This window comes from Fundulus heteroclitus, chromosome 1, assembly GCF_011125445.2.
Source record: "Fundulus heteroclitus isolate FHET01 chromosome 1, MU-UCD_Fhet_4.1, whole genome shotgun sequence".
Lineage (NCBI taxonomy): Eukaryota > Metazoa > Chordata > Actinopteri > Cyprinodontiformes > Fundulidae > Fundulus > Fundulus heteroclitus.
Window position 1 is genome coordinate 3,356,386 of NC_046361.1, and position 23,423 is coordinate 3,379,808.

General features: G+C 39.1%; 1 protein-coding gene across 2 annotated transcripts in view; it reads left to right on the top strand.

Annotated features, from left to right (window-relative positions):
- The window catches only part of slco4a1 (solute carrier organic anion transporter family, member 4A1), a 46,577-nt gene that overhangs the window by 7,515 nt on the left and 15,639 nt on the right, over window positions 1–23,423 (top strand). Inside the window, exons 1-6 of one of the 2 annotated variants that reach the window (XM_021313183.2) lie at window positions 7,063–7,186; window positions 10,259–10,434; window positions 10,532–11,416; window positions 14,749–14,839; window positions 21,355–21,476; window positions 21,634–21,745. In XM_021313183.2, the coding sequence (XP_021168858.2) occupies window positions 10,386–10,434; window positions 10,532–11,416; window positions 14,749–14,839; window positions 21,355–21,476; window positions 21,634–21,745 (1,259 nt within the window). In that variant the 5' untranslated portion in view covers window positions 7,063–7,186; window positions 10,259–10,385. Of the gene's footprint in view, window positions 1–7,062; window positions 7,187–10,258; window positions 10,435–10,531; window positions 11,417–14,748; window positions 14,840–21,354; window positions 21,477–21,633; window positions 21,746–23,423 lie in introns of those variants that run through there. The other variant, XM_036147607.1, reaches the window with a different exon arrangement.

The window sequence follows — 23,423 nt, forward strand, 5'->3', positions numbered from 1 at the left end:
CAAGAACTGCTTCAAAATGTGTATAACTTTATTGTTACTGATGGCCCAGTTACTGCTAATACTTTAAATTAAAGTATAATTCCAGAAGCTTTGAAAGGCTCTTTTTTTCTCAAACAGCACTATGAAGGAAAGGTTTTTTTTTGTTTTTTTTGGCTGCTCCCTTACTCAGGGGTTGACGTACCAAGTCAGCACAACCTGGCATAGACTTAACAGAGCTTTAATGCACAATGCCCTTCCTGAGACAACCAGGAATCAAAGCCGGGTCTCTCATATCAAAGTAGCTGACCGACACCGCTACATAATTTCCCTGCGATGACTTGAATATGAAGAATAATGTTGGTTTTAGGCACAGCAGCAACAGGAGAGCAGTTATCTGAACCCAAGGGACCCCACATCGACTTGCTCATTGGAAACATGCGAGCAAACAGGATAGCTGGAGGACCAGCAGATGGGGAACATTGTATGGGAGATTTTTCAAATGTTTGAAAGTCAGTCTATTTCTAAGCAGTCCACTTTTCAGCTGCTTTTTTTGTTATTTGGTAGAAACAAACTAACAAGCAGGACAGCAAACTAATGGTTTACCCCTGTAAAAGAAATGCTTGTTAGTGTGTTAAAAATGTTCTTATGTCACATCACCTTGTCAGCCAATAGAGCCTCTCTCAAATGACGTCTCATGTGCCCAGAGATAACTCGAGCTTCCCAGATGTTTGGACAAGAAGAGTACAAACTAGAATTTGAACAGTCATAATACTAATCATTTTGAAAGATGACGACTTAACAGGAGCTTCATTTCAACAGGCTTTAATCGAGAAACATGGAGTAGAACAGCTTAAACATTGGTTGAAACGTAGAGGCCTCAAAGTGACTAAAAAGAAAGCACCATTCACAATCTGTGAATTTGGATGTCATTAGTAGGAAAGGTAAAAGAGTCTGTCCTCTATGACGGGTCAAAGTAACAAAAATTTATTTGAAAAACTGGATGTGGCAGTAAAATTGGACTTGATAAAAATTGAAGGTGTGACATACTGAACATGGTCAAATTGAGTGCTGTAAAAACCAATGTGAAAATTATAATCTGTGAATTTGGATGTCATTTAAATGATAACATGATAAATATTATATATATTATGTAATATATATAAAATACAAATTATACATATATTTTAGCCTGGCTAATAACTCATGTTGCGTATTCCTTTGGGTTTTAGGGAAATTAATTAAAAAATTATCACAATCATCATATCGCAAGTCACTCCGGCAGATACCATTGCGGCAATGTTTTGTTATTACCATAATATGTCTGTATACATGTCTAACATGAAATATACAATATTCTGTAAAAGTTTGGATCCCAGCAGTCCTTTCTAAGTGTGATAATACACAAACCGATACTGTGATGATCCTGCAATTTGATAGTTTCCTTCACAACAGTAGCTACTTTTAAAGTTTTTTTCTAAATTATAATTTAATTTAGGATATGTTACAGCAATGAAAATTGCATTTCATTTTAAGATGTGTTATTTATGCAAAGGGTGCCAGAAAATGTGGAAAGCGTTGGAAATCAATAGTTTAATGTAAACATTTATTTAAATGTAGCAACAATTCTTGGCATGAAATCCAAGAAAAATATGGACTTAATTGCCTATAAATAAAACATCTATGTTCACCAAGTCAGCAACAGCAGTTCTGACTTATGTAAACTGTCTTTATATAGTAAACAGATAAGAAAACAGACAAATAATAAAGCTGTTAGATTCCTTTCCACTCAACTTTACATTAGCTTTAAAACAAGTGCAGGGTCAACAGGGACAAAAAAAAAGAAAAGAAAAACACAATACGTGCTCTCATTTCAGAATGTATACTTTTCTGATTTTAGGATTACGGAGCCAATACCTGGAATTAAATAATGAAACACAACAACTTTCTCAGAGTGAAATTTGTGCTTCTGATGATATTCCAGGAGATGAAATATTCTATATCTCACTGCAACAGATTCAAATGAAAGGATCTATTGAGTCAGACTGACAGTTAAAGCCAAGCCTTATCTTAATGTATTATTACATGGGAGACTTTCTTTCTTCATACTTCAAAAGCCTTTGTGTACCACAGAGGAAAAACTCCCAATTCCAAAGCAAATAACTTTCCTGTGCGAAGATAAAGGAGCTGCTGGGGAGAGGAGAACCGGGTGCTTATTAATATTACAACTCTCTACTCTGATCTCAGCAAGATGAAGATTTGGACCCAAAAAAAGCCTGTGAGAAAGTTTGCATCGCTGGCTTTAAAACAACAAACAGTGTGACAGGAAGGTGCTCCTCAGATTAGAGCATTGTTTTGTCAATGGCCTCAGTCCACTTTCAGGACACTCCCACTTTATATCATCCTATCATCAGCTGATATTAATCCAATCCTTCCCATCCAATCACTACCTTCAGCCTAACATGTTTCTGAACTTATTTGGATATTCCTTATACATTCTGTCATACCACCAAGAACAGAAAACAAAGCTTAATTTCATCTGTCATTCTATTAAAAATACAACTAATACAATACAATACAAATATAATATGAATTTAATTGGATTGTGGACATTGCTGACCATTTTAAACCTTCTAAGCCTCCAGCAGATTACAGGAGATTGGCTGAACAGATGGTATAGTCATAGACAACTTGTTCCACTTGTTGCACATGGCTCTTTATAGCAGCAAGAAAATATGTTTGAATACTTTCTTAAATAGAGGACATAGGGACATAGGACTGAACAAAGGATGGACATTTCTGAACAAAGTCCAGCCATTGTTCAGAAAAATATGTCATTTAAAAGTGTTAATTTTCTGTAAAGCAGTAGACAAATTAACATTTAATATAAGGGTTAATGTCCTGTATGGAAGTATGCACCTTTGATTCAGTCATGTAATTATTTGTTTTCTTATAATTGCTTGTCTTGCTTGTTAGTGAGCCACTGTGTGTCTCCATTTCCATGTCTATTTGCTGTTGATACATGTAAAATCTATTGCTGAGGGAGGGTCATTATACCTAAATACATTGTGTTTCAAAACAAACATGGATCTGGCACACACAAAACCTACTTTTACAGTGGAAACAAATATGTCGTGGATGCAAATAAAATCAGAAGCAGCCCTATATAATTTCTGTCTTACTGATGCTTTTGCTGAATCTTTTCTTTAGTGATCAGCTCTAGCTGCAGAGTAGGCTGCTAAGGATTTCCTACTTTCTAGCTTCAACGTAACCTGATTATTATTAGCAAATTCCAGTTTCAGCTTCAGTTTATATTGGCTGACCAAGCTGTTAGCGTTTTGTCTGTATACTGCAGCAGACCAAGGTGTTGCATGGTTCAGAATGGGGGAGCTCAGACCAACAGATAACCACCATGGTGCGTTTGTTCTAAATACCCCCTTTGTTTTGATTACTGCTTTGGTCACTCTTGGCCTTCTCGGCCAAGTTGTGGCTAGTTGCAAAGTTTTTTTTGTCACACCATTAGGAAATTAAGTTTAATATGCAACCACATTGGTCAGACTCTAGAGCCCTGTGGAGCAAATGTTTCTCTTATCCTAATTGGTGTTGCTGGTCATTTAACAGGCTTGGCAAAACTAGTCAACTATCATGAGGCCCAGAAACAAGGTTTAGTTGCTGCTTTGAGCAATCTGTGTGGCTCTTTGGTTTCTGGATTGGTTTATTGCACATCAACAGCTTTTATGGTATGCTTACCTGTCGACGACCTGTCACCACTTCCATCACTGTTTCATTGTTAAGCTCAGAGGTGTGCAGCATGTTTTACAGTGATGCCTTCTAATACGAAAGTACACCAGTAAGACGTATATTACTGACGGATCACTTCCCTAAACAATAGATGTCTGCAGATGTTGATGTTTGTAAAAGGTGCTGCTCTGGCAGACTTTGTATTAAATCAGAGAAGTTGGCTCCCAGGGTATTTCCTTCACTGCTTGGCTTCCACAGCGCTCTGCTCACGGCACAACTTTGTTTTGATTGGCCAACATGGTGGCAATGTGGCCAATCACATATGGGTAAATAGAATCAGGCCATCACGTGAAAACGGTTGGTGGGGCAGACGTTGCTATGAATGGCAAGTGAGACAGCAGACAACGGTGAGGAGAGAGTTTGGGAGTGCATCATATCATCCTGTACGAGTAACTATGAGTGACAGCTGAAAGTGAAGCAGCATCTGGCGACAGTTTAAACATTTGAGGAACAACAAAGCGGAGCACTTTCACTGCAAAATGAAAAAAACTTTGGGAGCAGGTTCTGCCACAAACCTGGATAGACACATCAAACCTGTCCATCTAACAGTGCAGTTAGAGTTTGTTTGGTTTTCCTTCTGTGGATGTGTTTGCAGTCTTTTGTTATTTTGTGCTTAAATAAAACAGGAATAGATTAACAGGGCAATTAAGTACACTAAAAGGGATCCAAATCTACTCGGCCCTGTGTGACATAGTGATATCGCTCCCTCTGTTAAACCTAACTGGTTTATCACACCTGAGTTCCCCTTTTCCAGCCACTTCCAGGCCTGATTACAGCCACACCTGTTCTCAATCAAGAAATCACTGAAATGGGACCTGCCTGACAAAATGAAGTACACCAAAAGATCCTCAAAAACTAGACATCATGCATAGATCCAAAAAATTTATGAATAAATAAGAATGAAAGTAACTGAGATCTATCAGTCTTGAAAGTGTTACAAAGCCATTTCTAAGCCTTTGGGACTCCAGCAACCCACAGTGAGAGCTGTTACCCACCAATGGTGAGAAAATGGAGTGGTTGCCCTTCCCAGGAGTGGCAAGCCGACCAAAATGACCCCAAGAGAGCAGCAGCAACTCATCCAAGGGGCCACAAAAGACCCCACAACAACATCAAAAGAACTGCAGGCCTCACTTGCCTCATACTTCATGCTTCCACCAGACTGAGGAAAAATAACCTGCATAGGTCTAAGACATAAACCACTGCTGAGCATAAAGAACCATAGGGAACATCTTCATTTTTCCTGAACCCATTAGTGATGTTCAAGCCCTGAACGAGTCATTCAAGACCTATCAGTAACTTTACTGGCACACGATTCATCATTGCTATTGACCCAATATGTAACCTTCTAGCCACTGGCTGCTAAAGTTACCTGAGTGCAAAGAATAGACCAGACAACATCTCACTGGGAAAAGCTACATCTATGGTTTGTTACTGCAGTTCAGCTCCCCGTTTCCTTTCTGCTCTAAGCTGTGTGCTAAACACCCAGCTATGAGCTGCAACTCGACTCCAATCACAAATCCAGCCTAACAGCGCAATTCGAGCAAGGGTTGATCAGTGAGTTAATGAGTCAACTCCAACCAGCTCGGATCAAGATGAGTCAGTGAGTTAGCGGTTCAACTGAGCAGCAGCACGTTTGCGAAAGAGCCCGTCCATTTCCTGAAAGTCTGCTGCTTGCTCTTTGCAGTCTGTTCCTGTAGTCTGAGTGACAGTATAGCAAGAAAGTATTCAGGTAATCATTGTGAAAATATGTTTTTTTAGCTTGTTCTATGGTTTACTGCGTACACAACCTCAGGGTATGAATCACTACTGTTAGCATGCTTCTGTGGAAAATCGTGTTTTTTTGTTTTTTTTTGCCATATATGAAACAATTGGAAAATTATGTGATTTTTTTATTTTGTTTTATCTCAATGGACGACATTAAATAGTGTTACACTATAGTGGGTAACTGACTCAGTGTCTCAAAAACTCAAGTCACTTTGGGGAGTGATTTAAAGTCTTAAGTCAGTAAAAAGAATCATTTCCCATCAGTAGAACACATCTTGATGATCCCCAATACTTTGGGAGAATATTCTGTGAACTGACGAGATAAAAGTTAAACTTTTTCGAAGGTGCGTGTTCCATTACATCTGGCCTAAGAGTAACACTGTATTTCAGAAAAAGAACATTATCTTCTTTATTTGTCATTGCAACCAACATACTGTATATTCCAATGAAATTTGTCCTCTACATTTAACCCATCCCTCAGGGAGCAGTGGGCTGCCACTAGGCGGCGACCATAGAACATCCTACTGACAGTAAAATCTTGCTGTGATAAATGGATCCATGAATTCTGCTGTTTACCAGAAACTCCTGAAGGAAAATGTCCAGCCATCTGTTTGTGACCTCAAGCTAAAACTAACTTGGATTCTGAAGCAGGCCAATGATCCAAAACACACCAGCGATTGCTCCTCTGATTGGCTGAAGAAAATGCAGTTTTGAGTGGCCTAGTCAAAGTCCTGACCTGAATCCTATTCAGATGCTGTGGCCTGACCTTTAAAAAATGTTGTTAATGCTTGAAAAACCCTCCAATACGGTTGAATGACAACACATCTGCAAAGAATTGGCACAGAATCCCTCCTCATAGCCAGGAAGTCTCATTGCAAGACATTGCAAAGGTTTGATTGCAGTTGTCACTTCTAAGAGCAGGCCAACCAGTTATTGGGATTAGGGGTAATCAGTTTGTCATAGATTATTATAATAATGATAATGAAAACCTTCATTTAAACCACATATTGTGTTTACTTGTGCTGTCTTTGACCAATGTTCAAATTAGTTTGATGTTCTGAAACAAACAAACAGAAGACTAAGAAATCAGGAACGGGCGAGCACCTCCCCCCTCCCCCCTTCCCCAGTGTAAATGAAATATCAACAGAATGTGGCAATTTATTTTTAATGTGAATGGGTTTGTTCATCCCTTCTCAGAGGATTTAGGTCCATTAGTATCTACATGGCATGGCTCATTAGATTCTTAATTTCTACAGTAAAGGTGACAATAACCATGTTTGGTGCTAACAACATGACATGGAGTTCATTTAGCCTGCCCTGCTTGTTTTTGTCCACTTCAGTACAACGTTGGTGTCATATAAGCCTTTAGGCTTATAGAATCAAGACAAAAGGCCCAGCTCAGGTGAGCAGTTTATCCTCCGGTGGATTGTGTGGGTGAGCTCCTCCCACCCTGTGATACTGCTCAGTGGGACGGACGTTGAGGCTGATTTGCATGCTGTGCTACCTCAGCATTAGATTTATAAGAGGCTTTGAGGGACAGGCTTAGCACCAGGCATGAACGCCTTTTTCAACTTTCCCTCTCTCCTTTTAGATTTTTCCAATCATTGAACTTCACCAAATCTGTTTATCCCAGAAGGGACTAGAGGTAGGAGACTGAATAATTATTTATTTGCAAAATATGTTAATTTTAAATTCCAAAGTTTAGTTTTTGTGATTAAGTTGGACTATTGTGGTTGTTTCTATCTTATTTAGTGTTTCCATTTGAAAACTCACAGAATGTTTGTGATACAAGTGAAAGCAACTGCTATTATCACAAAGAATTTGGTGTTTTTCTAAAGCTACAAATTAACTTTAAATACAGCTAGAAAACATATGTGGAACATGTCTGTTGTTTTCTACCTAAAACCTTTAATTATGTAAGGATTTGTCATTTGTGGATTTGTCGTGGTATCAGAGTTTTCTAGTTTACAGAAACATTTTTCTTTGAAGTATTATGCAAATAATGTATTTAATTATTACAGCTGCACAGTTCTTAAAATGAATTTACAATACCATGCCACTTTATTTCCAAAGCACTTGCTGTACAAACATTATAAATATATAGAAAAAACAGGATTAACGATGCCTAACCTCGAGCAAAAGCTCATTCCAAGTTTAGGAGCCAAAACTGCAAAAGCTCTGACTCCTCTGGATTTTGAAAAGGACTTTGGGACGGAAATAAGCATCTGGTCTAAGAGCATGCAAAGGCATGTAAGGGTGAATCAGCTCAGAAAATAGGAAGGGGCTACAACATTAAGAGATTTAAAAACTAATAAAATAATTTTAAAATGTATTCAAAACTTTACAGGAAGCTAGTAAAGAGGTGCTAAAACCAGAATGAGATAATGATTATATTTGTATGTGTGTTTTTTTTTTTTTTTTGTTTCACTTGTTTCACTTGTTTGGCCTCCTAACAGCTCATTATGGGAGATCATGAACCAGGTCAATGTCCTACTTGAGGATTTTTCAAGTCAAGTTGTACTTTAACATTCCAGTTATACTCATGTATATGTTTTAGTGAAAGACATTTTTGTATCCTGTTGAATTGAACGTATAGTCATTTGGTTTTGCATCAGGGTAAAATAAATTCCGCCTTTATTTTGTAGATTCATGGAAAACCTGATCAAGAATGATTGCTACATGCTTTCCTTCTGCAAGGCTGTCAAAGTTGAACTATAATATGCAATTATCCCATGCAAAAAAAAAACACCTTATGTTTCTGGTTTTGTAAAAAGGTGCCAAACATAAATAAAAATAATCATTTCCATTCAGACATTTGCAGTGGTTGAACCTGTTATCCACAAGTTCTATAGTTAATCCAATGTTGAAATCTCTATTTTTTGCACATATGTGGCATAGGTGGCAGTTTCCACATGTCATCATTATCAACTTCTTTCCAGGAAATTACAACAGTGAAGCCTTCTGTTTCCACTTGTCCTTACGCTGTTTCCAATTCATAACCCATGCTGAAAATCCCTGCTGGGTAATGCAAAACAACATAAAATGAAAACATGACATAGGGCTGTTCGAGAAGACCCCTTAGCTTTTACTTTATTTCCTCTTAGGTTTTGTGTGATATTTTTGTAAATTTTGTTATCACTTAGTGCTGTGCCATTGGCATTAATATTCTTTTCATACAGATCAAAATATGGTAGTTGTTTAAAAATAAGTAGCGCAATGTTGCTGGGCCTTAAATGGTAAAATCACTTAATATTTTTATGCGTCTTTTTTAAGAATGCAAAGTAAAAACATATTTTTCAAAAGTCAATATTATGCCATTTTCTAAATTTGGTCTTACTGGTCTTTGTGTGAGTGAACTGTCTAAAAAATGAGATTACTGAAAGGAAGCAGTGTTGAATGCAATAAAAGAATAATTTGTCAACAAAAAAGGTAGAAAGCAATTGACAGTGGAGTTGCCTTTGGTTAGAATCTGAACGTTTCTAGATTTATGCATTTTAGGCTAATTATATTACATAAAGGTTCGTACTCATGGGCTAATATGGGTTTAACTCATATCCTAAGTTTTCAGAGCTGTCATTAAAATGATGTTGCCACAGTTCTCGCTGTCAGTTTCCCTGTCAAAGGGCCTGACCAGGAAACAATAGGAAGATGTTGTCAACGTCATATAGCTAGTTGTCCAATTTTGGTATCCTCTTTGTCTCTGTCAGGCTGGTAGGGGCCTGGAACTGATCCCAGCTCTCAGCAGTGACGATATTTCGGCACCATTCAGTCTAAAAATCATACTGAAATGTCTTAACTAATCTGAAACATATACTAGTCATAGTGTTTGGCTGTATCTTGTGATTATTGTAGAACATTGTACTATATCATTTTCATGTCATGCACATCAGCTGTGTCAGACGCACATCAAAATAACATTCCTACTAATGTTTAGTATTTAAAACCCTGACCAGAAGTATTTGGTCATTAGTTGACACCCAAGTGATCCTGTTCAAACTTATTCTATGGCTTTCAGTAAAATCATCCACGGCTGAAGTCCTGTAATGTGGTTTGTCTTGGCACACTTTAAACCTCACACTTACTACATTTTTTGTGCGCTCCGTCCATTCACCGCAAAAAGTGCCACACATCAATCAGAACTGGATCCGTTCCCACATTCAGACAGCCCTGCCCCCCCCCCTCCCTCTTTTATTGTGAAATATTACCCAATCCGCTTTGTACTTCCTGTGTCTGATATCCTGTCTGGCTCATCTGGTGTTTAGAGATTGAAGCATTTCGCTCCATCATCCTTCACAAATAGACTGAATCCGTATTTCTGACGGACAACTGAGGAGGGTTCTCTGTCATGCCGTAGCGCCACTGTGCTGCTTGGAAATGCCCCATTGACTAGAATGGCGTTTATATGTGACATAACGGAGAACGGATGGATAAAGAAGTATGTGTGAATGAGGGTTATCACACTGCATGCTTTGCCAGTCGGCATTGATTGACCAGTTGGCATAGTCAGTCAATACCAACTCTCATTGATCGACTATTGTGGGCAGTGGCATATTTCCTTGATGACAGATAACGTTGAGTTAAATTTTATGTCCTAGTCCTTTTATGTCCTAGTCCTAAAATAAGTTAAATGTCTCAGTTTAAAAAATGTACATGTCAAACATTCATTGGTTTGTCAGGTAGTTAGTTTTGCTTAATTTTCTCTCTTTTCTTTTAACAGGATGCCGTTATTCTGCCCCTTTACCTGGCTCTCTTTCCATCTGGTACCACATAACACGGACAAACCTTTCAAGTGTTTTTGCAAGTCTTCAGCAATCTAAAGCCCCGCCATTGGGTGCCATGGACGCATGAGTTGTGCTGCAGATGAGATAAAGAGCAGGAGAAATAAAACAAGAGGTGAACCCAACTGAGTATTAACTTTATGCCAGTTTTACATTTTTCTGTCTCAGTGCTGCTTAACTAAAATAAAAGACTATCCATTTTCCACTCATAGACCTGCACAGGATTTCCAAAGTACCCCTCAAAGGGGTGATGCCAGTGTTGCTAAATGCCGACACCACTTTCAGCTCCAGGCAGGAGCTCCTGGACTTGCAGGACTGTCCCCTCGATGGGGGCACCTCTATGGACACCCCTAGTCCCATGGATTCACAGACAGGAAGCCCAATCGGGTCTGGTCCTAGAAGCCCTGGCGGGCCAGAAGCTTTTGGCCTCACTGGGCCCCTTATTTTCACAAAGACTTCAATGCTGCCAGGGGAGTTATATGGAGAGGGCAATCAGCCTGATACAGAGGTTCCTTTGGGGTTACAACTGATGTCCAGTGATTCTGATCATCTATGCGGTTGGGGAGCTGTGAAGCCTAAAGTCATCCAAGTGTTCAACACTCCTCGCTGGGTGCTGTTCTTCCTTTGTGTTGCATCTTTTCTCCAGGGAATGATCGTCAATGGCTTGATTAACACAGTAGTCACCTCCATCGAACGGCGCTTTGACCTGCCCAGCTACCAGGCCGGTCTCATTGCCAGCTCCTATGACATTGCCGCCTGTGTCTGTCTGACCTTCGTCAGTTACTTTGGTGGTACTGGGCACAAGCCCCGCTGGCTTGGATGGGGGGTACTCATCATGGCGTTGGGTTCTCTGGTGTTTGCCTTGCCTCATTTCATAGCCCCACCCTACTTGGTCAGTTTGCAGGAGCAAATAGGAATGTGTTCGGCCAACCGTACTAGCCACTGCCAGAACAAGGAGGGAGGAGCACTGTCCAGTTATCGCTTTGTGTTCATGCTGGGCCAGTTTCTGCATGGTATTGGTGCCACACCTCTGTACACTTTAGGGGTCACATACCTTGATGAGAATGTCAGCTCCAACTATGGACCTGTTTACATAGGTGAGTGTCACGTACAGCCTTGCATTGTTTCTGTGTGCAATAAATATGTAGTGCACATTTATTAAAACAGTTTTAGAATTGGATATACAAATGTTTTTGAAACTGACAATCCAAAATAAATATGCTTCATAACATAAGAAAAGCTGTACATTAGAAAAGGTAAGCTTTTTTTCGATGCAGCTTGGAAGGCAGCAAATTTCTACAATTGTGGTAGTAGATCAAACAAACATAAAAACTATGTTTGGTTTAAAGCTGGTTCTTGATGCAAATGTTTTTATGGTAGAACTCTATCCTGATACTTATTGGAGACTAAAGAAAAACTGGGGCACATTAGAAATTGCTTTTCTGCTGACTAAAAGAGTAGCTTCACTTTTATGGAAAAGCTCAAAAAAGCCTCAATTTATTAACCATTAGATAACTATATTTAAATGTACCACCTGAAAGAATTCACTTCAAACCTTAAATGAATATCTAACAAACTTTTTTCTAGTTTGTGAAGAATTTAGAAAAGCAATATTTTGAATGAAGATGATAATTTATAGATTGTGTCTTCCCTGCCTAAACTAAGGACAACTATTTAATGCTTAGCAAAATTAAGGGTATCATCAAGACAACGGTGGTGGGAAAGAGCAGATCAATACACAAATACCTTATGTGTCATTGATATACGGGGGGGGGGGGGGATTTTGTATTCTTATTTGTTTTAATATAACACATTTGTTTACTACTTGTGAACTTTAATTAAGTTAGGTTAGTCTTCACAAATTGTACAATACCGTTTGGATGTATATTATTGGATGGCTATGCTGTGTATCATAAGTATTAAAAAATAGTAATCAAAGATATACCTGGAAAAAGAAAAGCTGAATTTTAAGTTTCCGTTTATTTTAAGTTTAGCTATATTTATTAATTTTTAGATATTTACAGATTTATATTTCCAGCACTGTCTGGAAAAGTCTGGGTTTTAATTTGATAAAATCAATATGATAAAAAGTTTTTACATTTACATTTGGAAGTAACCGTTTCTATTTAGTTGCATCACTTAAACATGAGTTTTCCTCTAAAATAGCATATTGATTAACACTTAAAAGAGATGATTTTTATTTCCTTTTTTATTCCTTTTTGAGACTTGTGAAACTGGAATCAATATGACAAGAACATTAATAGTCCTCTTTTTTGAAATTTGTAAAAATAAGGTATTAGGATAATGTAAGATCAGAAATTCCTGCATTGTTCCACGATGGGAAAATTGGGGTGTGACATCGGCAAAAACAGACAGAGTTACACACAATTTATACTAATGAAAAAACAAACAAATCTATTCTAAAGTTAGGTATGAAGCAGCAGAGGATGAGCTTTACCAGAAATGCCAAAAATAAACCTAAAATAAATACCAGGTTAAACATTGTGCAATTATTGATATGACAGACTCAGGTATAAAGGATGAATATTCTAGTTAACAGTCGATAAACAGTATGAACAAAGAATAGCCTCTTTGCAGAACAATATGAAAGAATATGCAATGTGCATGATCGTACAGCATCATCTCGGAGTTGCAAAGGCGTGTGCAAGGTTACCTTACTACCCCAGAGACAGTGTAAACGATTCACAATCAAATCAGAACCCGCACAACCATTAGCATGTTTGTAAACATGTACTTAGTCTGTTGTGAGCAGCTGGCATTATAAAGCCTGATGCTGCATTTAGGGCGAACACTTTCTGAGCTTCAGGGGCATCTGGTTTACATGCAAAGTCTATTGTGGTCACGCCTCAAGGGGCTTTGAGATGTCTCGTAGAGCATCACGCACATCTTGCGCTGCGCGTTTGAAGCATTCCGCGCGTTTTCACCAAACAGGCTTAAATCGGAGGCAACCAGACTTTTGCACAGACATCCACGCGCTTTGTGTTCGGCATTTGGCTTGATGCACTGTTAAGCAGCTCTAGGGCGGCCGACACTAGAGGTGGAAAATCTGAAATTTTGCAGCTCAACATGGAGCGTCAACCAATCAGATTGACTCCGCTATGTGACGTAGTGTCGGATTTTCCGATGGCCTAAAATGTTTTTACTTCTTACCACTGATACATGTTAACAACAAGCCTATTGAATAATGCCCAGTACCTGAGATGAACAGATGCTCTTCAGCTGAAATGGGGCACCTGTTATTGTCCTGGCTTGAGATGTGGGCACCAATGCGGGTCAGCAGGTTGTCAATCTGGGCTTGGGTCAGACGTAAATAGTGCTGAAAGCAACCCTCATTGGCGTGCAGATCCTGCAGGTGTTGAAACTGACCAAATTCAGAACGCCTCTAAATTATCTGGTGAATCCAGGCATGGAGCAGGGGCACCCAACAGCAACATTTTCTAGCTTTATTCGGTTAATAAACCGAAGCCACTCTCTCAGTTTCATCCACCATTGCACAAAAAGAACAGGGTAGCTCCTCCCAACGGGCGTCACTTTTCAAGATGCACTTTCAGAGCGTTTAGGCTCTAGACAGCCCGTCTGACTTTTATGTGCATGAGCGTCCTAGTTGAAGTGTTGTACGCTTTTCTGATGCTCAAAACGCATTTGGTGTGAATGAAACATGACAGCAGCTGAGAGGAAAAACCTGCGGGATCGCTCCTTAGAGCATCTTGGATGCAGCAGTCTGTCACTGAAAGAGCACTCCAGCTCTGTAACAGCGCCATACATGGAGTGGGAGACATTGTCCATCGTGATATTATTTTTCTTACAGTGCTTTTGTCTCCCACCACCTGCACTGGGTCCAGGGGGCATCTCAGGAAAGAGCTGGCCCTCCTAATGAATTTTTCCAGCCCCTTCCTCTCAGCTACAGATAAGCTGCTGCTCCAACAAACCACACCATAGAAGATGGCTGATGCCACCACAGAGTCAAAGAAGGTCTTCAGGAGTGCGCTTTGCATTCCAAAACATTTACCGGTATTGTTACATGTATTTGTTAACTTCTTAACTTATATATTCATTGTTTTTGCAGCAGTCTGATAGAATATTTTCACTGAGCTGAGCAAAATTGCTCATTGGGTTAAAAAGCTTTGCTCACACACAGACTAACACAATATCTGATGTCAGTATCTTGTTTCCAACAAATGCAAAGTTATAAAACAGCGTTCAATGAAATACACGGAACTTGTCCCTTCAAACACAAACACTCACAACAGAGAGGTATTATTCTTCAAAATAGTTTTCTTTCATATAAAAAGGTTTTAGATTCAAAGCTCATAAGAAGAACAATGGGACCCTTTAAATCTGCAGGAATAGGAAACAGGAAGTAGTTGTACTGGCTCACCCTGACTGTCTTTGGCCTCTCTCTCACCAGGGATTTTCTACACAGCAGCCATTGTGGGGCCTGCTGGAGGCTACCTGCTGGGAGGTTATTTCCTCAACATCTACACAGACATTCACCTGACGTGAGTTTACTTTGGCTGACTAACAATATAACAGGATTAACATGTGTGTGAGTCCATTTGGCTTGAGTCCTTACTTAGGGATTGTCACAGCAAGACATCACAACTTGCACACAGACTTTTTCAGAGTTTTTACTGTTGTGCAATTATATACTGTTTAAAGTTAATTTATGTTTAATAAATAACTCTATGTCTGTTAAGTATTGTCTGGTGATCTTCAGCTCTTAAGCTGATATCAAGTCAATGGTTGAAAGGGATGAATTTAAGCACTAGCAATCTTTTAACAGCAAACTCTGCACACACATAGAATAAAGGAGTGACAACTTCTCTTCAAATTCAAGAATTTAATAACAAAAATTAAATGAACATCCAGAGAACATCACTATATAATGGTGTTTATCTGAATTAACACTATCTTTCAATCAATAAATCCTCTACTAGGCTAGTGAAACTTAACTAAACTAATAAGCAAAATGAAGATAAAAAGAAGCTAAGCTAAGGAACTATTTACATGCTAAAGAAGCAAAAACAAAAGACAAAACAAACGTGGTTGATCAGAATAACTCAGTGAATCCTGTTCACTGCATATCTGATTTAAAGAGCATGGAATGGTTAAATTAGCTTAACTAATTTAAAACAACATTTGGCATATTTTCAATCCATTGACAATGTGGATCCTGAGTACACAAAAGGTTATTTGATAAAATAACATTTTGTTTGAGTTAAAGAACCAAAGTTCACCTTAAAAAAACATGGAACGAACTTAAATTAGCTTCACTAATTCAGAACAACATTTGGTATGTGTTTCAACCCATTCACAATGCAAATCCCAAGTTACAAAACACATTATTTGAAGAAATACCATTTTAAAGAATGATTTGCTCAGTAAAATCATTTACTTTAGGGACGGCTGATTTTATCAATGCAATTCTACCTCTGGGAGCTAGGGGTCGCTGCATTGATCGGTCGCTAAAATCGCTTACTCCCAAAGTTAACCAAAACGCCTTTAAATCAACATTAACATTACCTATTAATGGTGTAATAAGGCTCATTCAATTCAATTCAATTCAATTTTATTTATATAGCGCCAAATCATGAAACATGTCATCTCAAGGCACTTTACAAAATCAAGTTCAATCATATTATACAGATTGGGTCAGATTATACAGATTGGTCAAAAATGTCCTATATAAGGAAACCAGTTGATTGCATCAAAGTCCCAACAAGCAGCATTCACTCCTGGGGAACCGTAGAGCCACAGGGAGAGTCGTCTGCATTGTACATGGCTTTGCAGCAATCCCTCATACTGAGCAAGCATGAAGCGACAGTGGGAAGAAAAACTCCCCATTAACGGGAAGGAAAACCTCCGGCAGAACCGGGCTCAGTATGAACGGTCATCTGCCTCGACCAACTGGGGGTTAGAGAAGACAGAGCAGAGACACAACAAGAAAGACAAAAAAGCACAGAAGCACACATTGATCTAGTAATCTGTTCTACATTAGATGGTAGTAGCGGGTGAGCCGTCTTCTCTGGATGATGTCACAGTTAACAGAACGCCAGACCAGGTGTACCTACTATGAAGAAAAAGAGAGAGAGCAAAAAGTTAAAAGCTGAAATGACAACAGTCATTTCAATGTAATACAATGCAAAACTGGAGAACAGTAGACTGAAGAACAGTAGAAATCAGTAGAGTGACAAAATTAGACCCTGATGTCCTCCAGCAGCCTAGGCCTATCACAGCACAACTATAGAGATAGTTCAGGGTATGAGCCACTCTAACTATAAGCTTTGTCAAAAAGGAAAGTTTTAACATTAGTCTTAAAAATAGATAGGGTGTCTGCCTCACGGACCAAAACTGGGAGTTGGTTCCACAGGAGAGGAGCCTGATAGCTAAAGGATCTGCCTCCCATTCTACTTTTAGAGACTCTAGGAACCACCAGCAGACCTGCAGTCTGAGAGCGAAGTGCTCTGTTAGGAACATATGGGGTAATCAGAGCTCTGATATATGATGGAGCTTGATTATTAAGGGCTTTATACGTTAGAAGGAGAATTTTAAATTCTATTCTTGATTTAACAGGAAGCCAATGAAGGGAAGCTAAAATTGGAGAAATATGATCCCTCTTGTTGATTTTCATCAGAACTCTTGCCGCAGCATTTTGAATCAGCTGAAGACTTCGAACTGTATTTTGTGGACTTCCTGATAGTAAAGAATTACAATAGTCCAGCCTTGAAGTAACAAATGCATGGACTAGTTCTTCAGCATCACTCCTGGACAGAAAGTTTCTAATTTTGGCGATATTCCGGAGGTGAAAAAAGGAAACTCTGGAAACCTGTTTAATATGGGATTTAAATGACATGTCTTGGTCGAAAACAACACCAAGATTTTTAACTTTATTACCAGAGGCCAAGTTAATGCCATCCAGATTAAGGGATTGATTAAGAACTTTATTTTTTGAAGACTCTGGCCCAAAGATTACAACTTCTGTCTTGTCAGAATTTAAATGCAGGAAATTTAAAGTCATCCAGCTTTTGATGTCATCAAGACATGACTGCAGTCGAAGTAACTGATTGGATTCATCAGGATTTATGGATAAATATAGCTGAGTGTCATCAGCATAACAGTGGAAATTAATCCCATGCTGTCTGATAATTTTGCCAATCGGAAGCATATATATAGTAAATAGAATTTGTCCAAGGACTGAACCCTGTGGTACTCCACAAGTGACCCTAGAGTTTGAGGAAGATTTATTATTAACATGAACAAACTGGAATCTGTCCGACAGATAAGATTTAAACCAGCCTAATGCTTTTCCCTTAATCCCTACAGTATGCTCAAGTCTTTGTAGGAGAATATTGTGATCAACTGTATCAAATGCAGCACTGAGATCTAACAGGACAAGTATAGACACAAGTCCATTATCTGAGGCCATGAGAATATCATTGGTGACCTTCACCAGAGCTGTTTCAGTGCTATGATGAGCTCTGAAGCCTGACTGAAACTCCTCAAGTAGGTCATTACTTTGTAAATGTTCACATAGTTGATTAGCAACTACTTTCTCAAGAATTTTAGATAAGAAAAGAAGATTAGATATAGGTCTGTAATTTACTAACTCATCTTCATCAAGAGATGGTTTCTTAAGTAAAGGTTTAATAACAGCTACTTTAAAAGCCTGTGGTATATATCCATTTACCAAGGATAGATTAATCATGTCTAAAATAGGACCACTGATCGGAGGGAATACCTCCTTAAACAACTTGGTTGGGATTGGGTCTAACATACAGGTAGAAGGTTTAGATGAAGCTAAAATTTTAGATAGCTCAGAAAGCTCTACTGCTTTTAAACAGTTCAGACACTGCGCAGGTTCTAAGGATTCCTCCAATGCTGCCTCACTTACTGAGGACGAGGTAATCATGTTTGGGAGGATGCCAATTATTTTATTTTTAATGGAATCAATTTTATTTATGAAAAATCCCATAAAATCATTACTGCTAAGAGCTAAGGGAATGGATGGATCAACAGAGCTGTGGCTCTGGGTAAGTTTGGCAACTGTACTGAAGAGAAATCTAGGATTATTCTTATTCTCCTCAATTAATGATGAAAAATATGCTGCTCTAACTCTGCGAAGGGTCTTGTTATACAACAATAGACTGTTCTTCCAGATTAGGTAGGATTCCTCTTGGTGTGTAGAGCGCCATTTTCATAGCACTATCAAACAATGGCAGAGGGAAATGAACAAGCCTTATGCTTTAAAACAAGCCCTATGTGAATGTCCGGATCCGGAAATTACCAGAAGCTCAATAGCATTTTGGCTAGCAGACTTTTCGGCGCTAACTTTAAAATCTTCAGCTTTTATTATAAGCATAATGAGTGGCCGGACAACAAAAACATTAATATCCCATCAATGGATGAAACCCTTGTGGAGATAACGTTTGTTATAACCATAAAAACACACTTGAATCACATTTGCAATGAATGCTAGCAATGAGCTACCTGCGTTAGCTCTTTGTTCCAAACGCCATGTAAACGCATTACACAAACATTTCCCAAATGAACGTGTAACTTTTCCCTTTGGTCTCTCTGCCAAACCTGTCGATGGCTTGTGAGAGTTCGGTTCATTTTTGGCCATCCACGGAAAAGCAGCGATCTAGTGAAAGCATTGGTTCTTAGCAGCAGCGGGCTAGCAGCTCTTCGGCTACGAGCTAACCAACAGTGTGGTCGGGGCAGCTTGGAGGCCCTGCAACCGATCCGCATCGTCTCGAGTCCGCTTTCCTGCAACAGCTGACAAAAATAAACAAAGCTGTTTCGGCACTCTGTACTTCGCGGCTGGTTTCGCAGAAGTCAGAGTGCAACTTAGCTTCGATCTGGGTGATGAATCTCCTGATTCATGTCCTCCGCTCCGCAGAGGATGAGGATTTCCCCTCTTTCGCTCTTGTCACTCCATCGAAGCAGGCAGATGAGTTTCACAGAAGTTTCTGTGCAGCTTGTGGGCTCTTGGGGCTTTGAGCCCCGCATGGTGCAAGCTGTTCTCAAACCAGCCTCTCTTTCCTCCTTTGTCTCAGGTAGGGAGGAATGTTGAAGAAGAAGTAGGTTTGTCTGGAATAAGTGGTCTGAGCGTCTGGTCAGAAGTGCTCTGACCTTTGCATGTGGGGAGTGGTCTTGTAGCATGAAACCCTGCTGAGAAGGGTCCCTGGTGCCTGTGAATGTGATACACTTCTGGTCCTATTTTTACTCTTTCCCCGTGTCACACATTGTTCAAAATTAACACAATTTAGCCATGGTGTGATGGCATAACATTACACCGGATGCTATTTCTGACACAACTGGGATTCAAACCAAGGCCCCCATATCAAAGACGTGGACTTAAACCACTACACCACCACAGAGGGACAATACAACAGAATTAAGATGATGAGAGAAAAATACAGTGTACTCTACCTGGAATTCTACAGAGTATTTATTATAGGATGTTGTCTTTAACTTAATGTATGAACATCATTACAACATCCAAATGTAATGGAACTTGAGGCAGATTGAAAATGCAATGTTCTGTTATATAGTATACTAACTCCTATATAGTATACTAAAGAGTATATAAAGGGGTGTAGATACATATATCAATATTTTTACACATTTTGCTTTTCAGTCACATTGGACTTGTAACTAACGATAGGTATAACTAGTTACACATTGCAAACCTAGAAATATGAAACAAGGTGCAAAACAAAGAAAGCAAGCACAAACTTGTTTAAGAGTGATGACGTAATATTATTTAACACCGAACCTGTCTTCTTTAAAACAGTGACCACTCAAAGAGAAACTAGTGACAGCAAAGTCTTCAAGTTGAATTTGAGTTTGTAATCACTCAGTGGTGAGCCCAGTCTGCCTGTAATTCTCCACAGTGATGAAAGGCTGTTTGTGAAAAAAACAAACAAAAAAAAAACAGTAATTCAGGACACAAAGTTTGCAGCATTCAGCGATTGCCGTAACTTCTGCTCTTTTTTGAACCACCATTGTTAAGGTGCGCTCATGCTGAACGCGTTTTCAGTGACAAAGTCACCACATGTGCTTGCTTTTGCTCATACGGCAGGCGACAAACCAGAAATACACAGAACAATGGCACTATCTTGTGAGGTTTTTACTTAACTGCCACTCACTCTTCTCCAGCATTGCTCCTTTCAGGACTTGTCACAGTAGTAATAATTGGTTGAGTCATACAACTCAGGCTGACCGCAGACCACCACTATCAGCCTGTCTTCCATGTTAAATGAAAAGTACTTTGTCTCCACTGCAGTCCTTCACCCCATGTCACAGCCACATCTAGCTCTTGATTGGTTGTTGTAATGTGGCAAGACAGAAAAGTTCAGATTTTTCAACTCCAGCGATTATTGTTTCTCATCCATCGGAGGTGTCGCATTGCTGTGGCTTGGCGTTAATGGCCAAAGTCGTGCTTGTTGCATCGCTCCTGAGTTGCACCTGTACAAAGGGATAACCTGTCAATCGGTCGCTCCAGTCGCCAGAAACGCGTTTGGTGTGAACACACCATTACTCTGCACTCAGGCCCCTGTGGCTCCAAAAAAAACTGTGTGACCAGGATATTCTATGCAAGAAAGTCGTGTTTGTGTAAAACCAACCAGCAGTCAAGGGAAGCAGCTGAAATGTTTGATTTCTATGCAAGATCACTCCTCAGTTTACCAGCAACACTGCAAACTCTGACGGCACAACAATAATGTGGCTGTCAACCCATTGCCTAAAGAACTCAAACTTTAAAAACTCATCCACATTGTAGTGCTATAAAATTATTTTAAGCACATGTTAAGCAAAATGTAGAACATGTAAAAAGACCAGCTGCAGTTTAAGTATTTTTCAAACATTCAATATTTGCGGCTTTGTGGCTTCAAGATAAGATGACATCTCACTTTTTTAATGAATTGAATTGAAATGTATTTACTAAATGTCTTCATTGTTGCATTTTTTAGGTCAACTGGTTCCAGTAACATTTTATTTGTGTGTGTTACAGAACAGAGATGACTCCAGAAAACCCTCATTGGGTTGGGGCGTGGTGGATTGGGTTCCTAGCAGGAGGAGCAGCTGCTTCATTGGTAGCTTTCCCCATCCTGGGCTACCCTCAACAACTGCCGGGTATCATTCCTAACCACTGCTCCATCACATATGTTTTGGCATAAGTGTCCTAAAAGGAATTCAGATTTTATTGTTTATCTCACATAGTATTACAGAAGTGTTTGGGATGGCAAAATATGAATCACAGCCTAATATTGCTTGTTCTGGTTTCATGCAGGCTCACAGGAGCATGTGGCCAGGCGGGTCTCTGAGGCCCACCAGCTGAAAGATGGAAGCCACACTACAGCCTCAGACCCTCAGTTTGGAAAATCAGTCAAAGACATGCCAAGGTAGGATTCTAATTGAAACAGAGGTCTGATTTGGATACAGCTGAGTTATTTGGGGTCATCTTCAAAACATGCGTGGGAATTAGCTGAGTTTTTTGCTTTTTTCCCCTGCTGCAGCCTGAAAAAACGTTTTGCATATGAAGTCCAAGGTTCATTTTCAGTAAAACATGCATCAAATTAAAATGAATTGGTTTCAGCTAAGTGGTCCGTGTAACAACTAAAACACCCAAGATAGACAATGACGACTATTGATTTAGACTTATTGTTATTGCCATCTAGATTTGGATCATCAAGTACATATCTGGCCGAGATTTCAGAAACAGAAACAGCAGGATCACTTTAGTGCATGCTAGCTTGCTTTCTATTATGCCAGTGGTAGTCAAGAATATCAATTATGTTTAATTCAAATGTTACAATTGTTGTATTTCCCCACGGGCACTGAATTTCTCAAGTTGACTTAAATAAGAGTATTATATTTTGATGTTTTGGTGTTGGAATGCTTGTCCTGTTATATGATCAAATCTCAAAATGTTTTTTTCTGCCAGAGTGATAGACTTACATTTGAGTCTCGAATATGTTGTTTTAAGAATTTGTGGTCAGTTCAGTGAGAGGAGCAAATGGATGCAAAACAGGTACAAATCCTGAAACCCCCACAAAACTATTTGGATAAAGTGGAAATATGCTCATTGCTTTTCTCCAAACATGGTGCTGTGTATTGGGTCAGGCATAACTACTATGGTCTTGTCTGTTTAAATGACATAGTTCCAGAAGCCTTGCTTTTCATCCACATGTTACTGAAAACTCATGCCCTGCTAGAACGGTGGATCTCAGAGATTGGTTTTTCCTTATTAGCCCTCCGAGATTGTAGGAAAGCAAGAGATCATTTTGTAAGGCCATTGCTGAAAGCTTTCCTGCTTGGTTTTGTATTAGCACAAACCTTTTGACCAGGAAACTGGCCGAGCTTGTGTGTTCTAATTTAATGTGATCATCAGCACCTCACACACAGCTTTTCGCCATGTAGACTCTGGTTACATTTAATAAATAATAACAATTTTGAGTCTGTTCTGCAATTTGCAAAGCAGATCACCTTTAGTTTGTCCTGATACACAAACCCCTAGAAGTAAAATATGTTGACAGTGAAAGTTATTTATTTTTTTTTTTTTTACTTTGTGCCACGTCTGTTTGAATTATTAGAGTGTAAATTTATTTATTTCATCAATTTAGTTTCAAATAAAAGGTTATTTTCTGTGTGATGGCTTTATTACAAAGTTATACCTAAAATCAGGGTTATAAATCCTCTATATGAATAATATATGACTGTAAACACATTGTTAAGAGTATTCCCACCAGCTGAAACCTCTCTACAGTCTAGAGAGCATTGGCATTGCAGGTGAGTGACAGCTCAGACTCCGTAGGTTACAACTGTGCTTTCTATAATCCTGCAGTGTGGCGTCATCTCTTACTGAGTTTCTTTCTAGATTTGCACAGGATTACTCAAAACATTATGTAACATGATTATTTATCTTGGGCTAGTGCGGTGATTGTCTGTACCATTTTAAGAACGGTATCTCCACACTGGAGCGTTTACTGCAGACTGCTTTAATTAAAAAAAGAAAGCCTTGGTTGATCTGCTCATGGTGATTACACACATGCGCAAACACTTCACCCTGACAGACCCTCC